This window comes from Phytophthora infestans, genomic scaffold (assembly GCF_000142945.1).
Source record: "Phytophthora infestans T30-4 supercont1.78 genomic scaffold, whole genome shotgun sequence".
Taxonomy (NCBI): domain Eukaryota; phylum Oomycota; class Peronosporomycetes; order Peronosporales; family Peronosporaceae; genus Phytophthora; species Phytophthora infestans.
The window spans coordinates 30,989-32,752 of record NW_003303681.1 but is presented as its reverse complement, the minus strand read 5'-3'; the positions used below and the strand labels follow the sequence as shown (position 1 = coordinate 32,752).

Here is a 1,764-nt window from a genome sequence, read left to right as displayed (position 1 = left end):
AGGAAACAGGATGCGAACGTGATGGTCAATAGTACATCATTGAAAGTGATGAGTGTTGAGAGATGCGATGGCGAGATGGCATTTCAAGGGCAAGTGTGGGGGGTTGAAACAACTGACAGTGCCCACGAGGGAAGAGGAGGACAGAGTTCAGACCAGCACGAGATTTATTGAGGACATAGTTGAGTTCTGTCCGAATGTGAAATATCTGAATGGGTAACGCTTCGCTTTGGACGAGATGAACGATATAACGTGTGATGAGAAGTGGATGATCTCGCTGGAGACCTGGGAGAAGTTCAACGAGACTTGCACTAGTTTGCGGGAATTCCACTGGGTCGTTGTGCCCTTTGCAGATCCATTCTTTCGAGTATTTGGAGATCATGTTAAGCCAAATTTGAAGAAGTTGACACTGACGTCGAATTTATCGTGGGACCGAGACGAGTATTTTACACGAGATGGGTCGACGGGCTTCTCCACCGAGAAACCTGGTTACGGGCTGCTTGCAAACGATGTGATTGCCATATTTAAGGGTTGTCCCGGGCTAACTGAGCTGGAAGTTGCTATCGACGAAGAGAAAAACATGAATGATCTTGCGCCTTTGCTTGACGCTGATATCTTTGGAGACAAATTTTGGGAGGCCGTCGCTCAGTCCTGTCCGCTGTTGCAATCTGTGTATGTGCACGACTGCTCTGCCTATGGAGGGAGTCGTATCGTCAGACCGATCGAAACATTCACGGATCGAGGGCTACTTGCACTTGCAGAGCACTCGCGCTTAGCTTCAATTGAGCTGTCGGCCGTGTGTTGCTCTGGAGATGGCGTATTTCAGTTCCTGCAGCGCTTCTTTAGAATGAAACACTATGTTGGAGGGAACCGCACACTTGACTTGAGTCTCGCAGGCCCAATTTACCACGACACTGCGCTGCCACATCCATTCTACCTCGAGCTTATGACACTACTAAAGCACCTCGCCAAAACAAGCGAAGAAGAATTGGGTGCGAGCTCGTGCAGCTTCAAGGCATCACTGAACATATTCAATCCGCACAGCGCATCGGTTGACAAGGATTGGAGTGTTCCCTACGTACGCGACGAGCTGAATCCTATCCTTGAAAAGGTGGCGAGCGCACATCCGTCTCTCGATCTTCATATCATTCTCTGCAGAGACAACGACGAAAGCTTTCGCCTGATTGAACACCTCGAGCTCGACTGGTCTTCTGGGTCTCAAGAGGGAGAAATATTCTTTGAGAATGAATATTTAGGGGACTCGGACAATAATGATGGTGGGAGCGATGAAGAGGATGAATTCTTCGATGATGAAGATCGTCCTCTTAACCCTCACGAGATTTTCTTTAGGCGCCATGCCATGTTCATGGACGACGAGTACGAGATTGTTCCAGCTGACGAAATCGATGAGGATGATGCAGTCTGAGCTGTCGTGAGGACAGCGTTCGGTATTCTAAAGATCAACAAAAAAGGCAACAAAGTCTGGCCATAAGATAGCATGCGTTTGGGTACTATAATAAACTGGCATTTCACGGAACTTGGTATTTTTATTAAATAAAATTAATTTAGGTTAATGATGATGATGCACATCACACGCTCACTTTAGTTCACTATGACAGGCCAGCAACACACTTGGCTGCTTGGTGTCGGCCTCGCAGTGGCGACAATCTCCCTTTGCGTCGCCATTCATGCAAGCGCCTTAATAACGATTGCAACTGCATGTGTAGCTGCTTATCTCCCTTCATACTTGGACGGCTCAGAGTACAC

General features: G+C 47.8%; 1 protein-coding gene across 1 annotated transcript in view; it reads left to right on the top strand.

Annotated features, from left to right (window-relative positions):
* PITG_18619 (uncharacterized protein) overlaps window positions 1–59 on the top strand; it is a gene marked incomplete at both ends in the record, with an annotated part of 686 nt that extends 627 nt beyond the window's left edge. Inside the window, one exon of the mRNA XM_002997268.1 lies at window positions 54–59. Coding sequence (XP_002997314.1) covers window positions 54–59 — 6 coding nt within the window. The remainder of the gene's footprint in view (window positions 1–53) is intronic.
* Window positions 60–1,764: the final 1,705 nt, after the last annotated feature.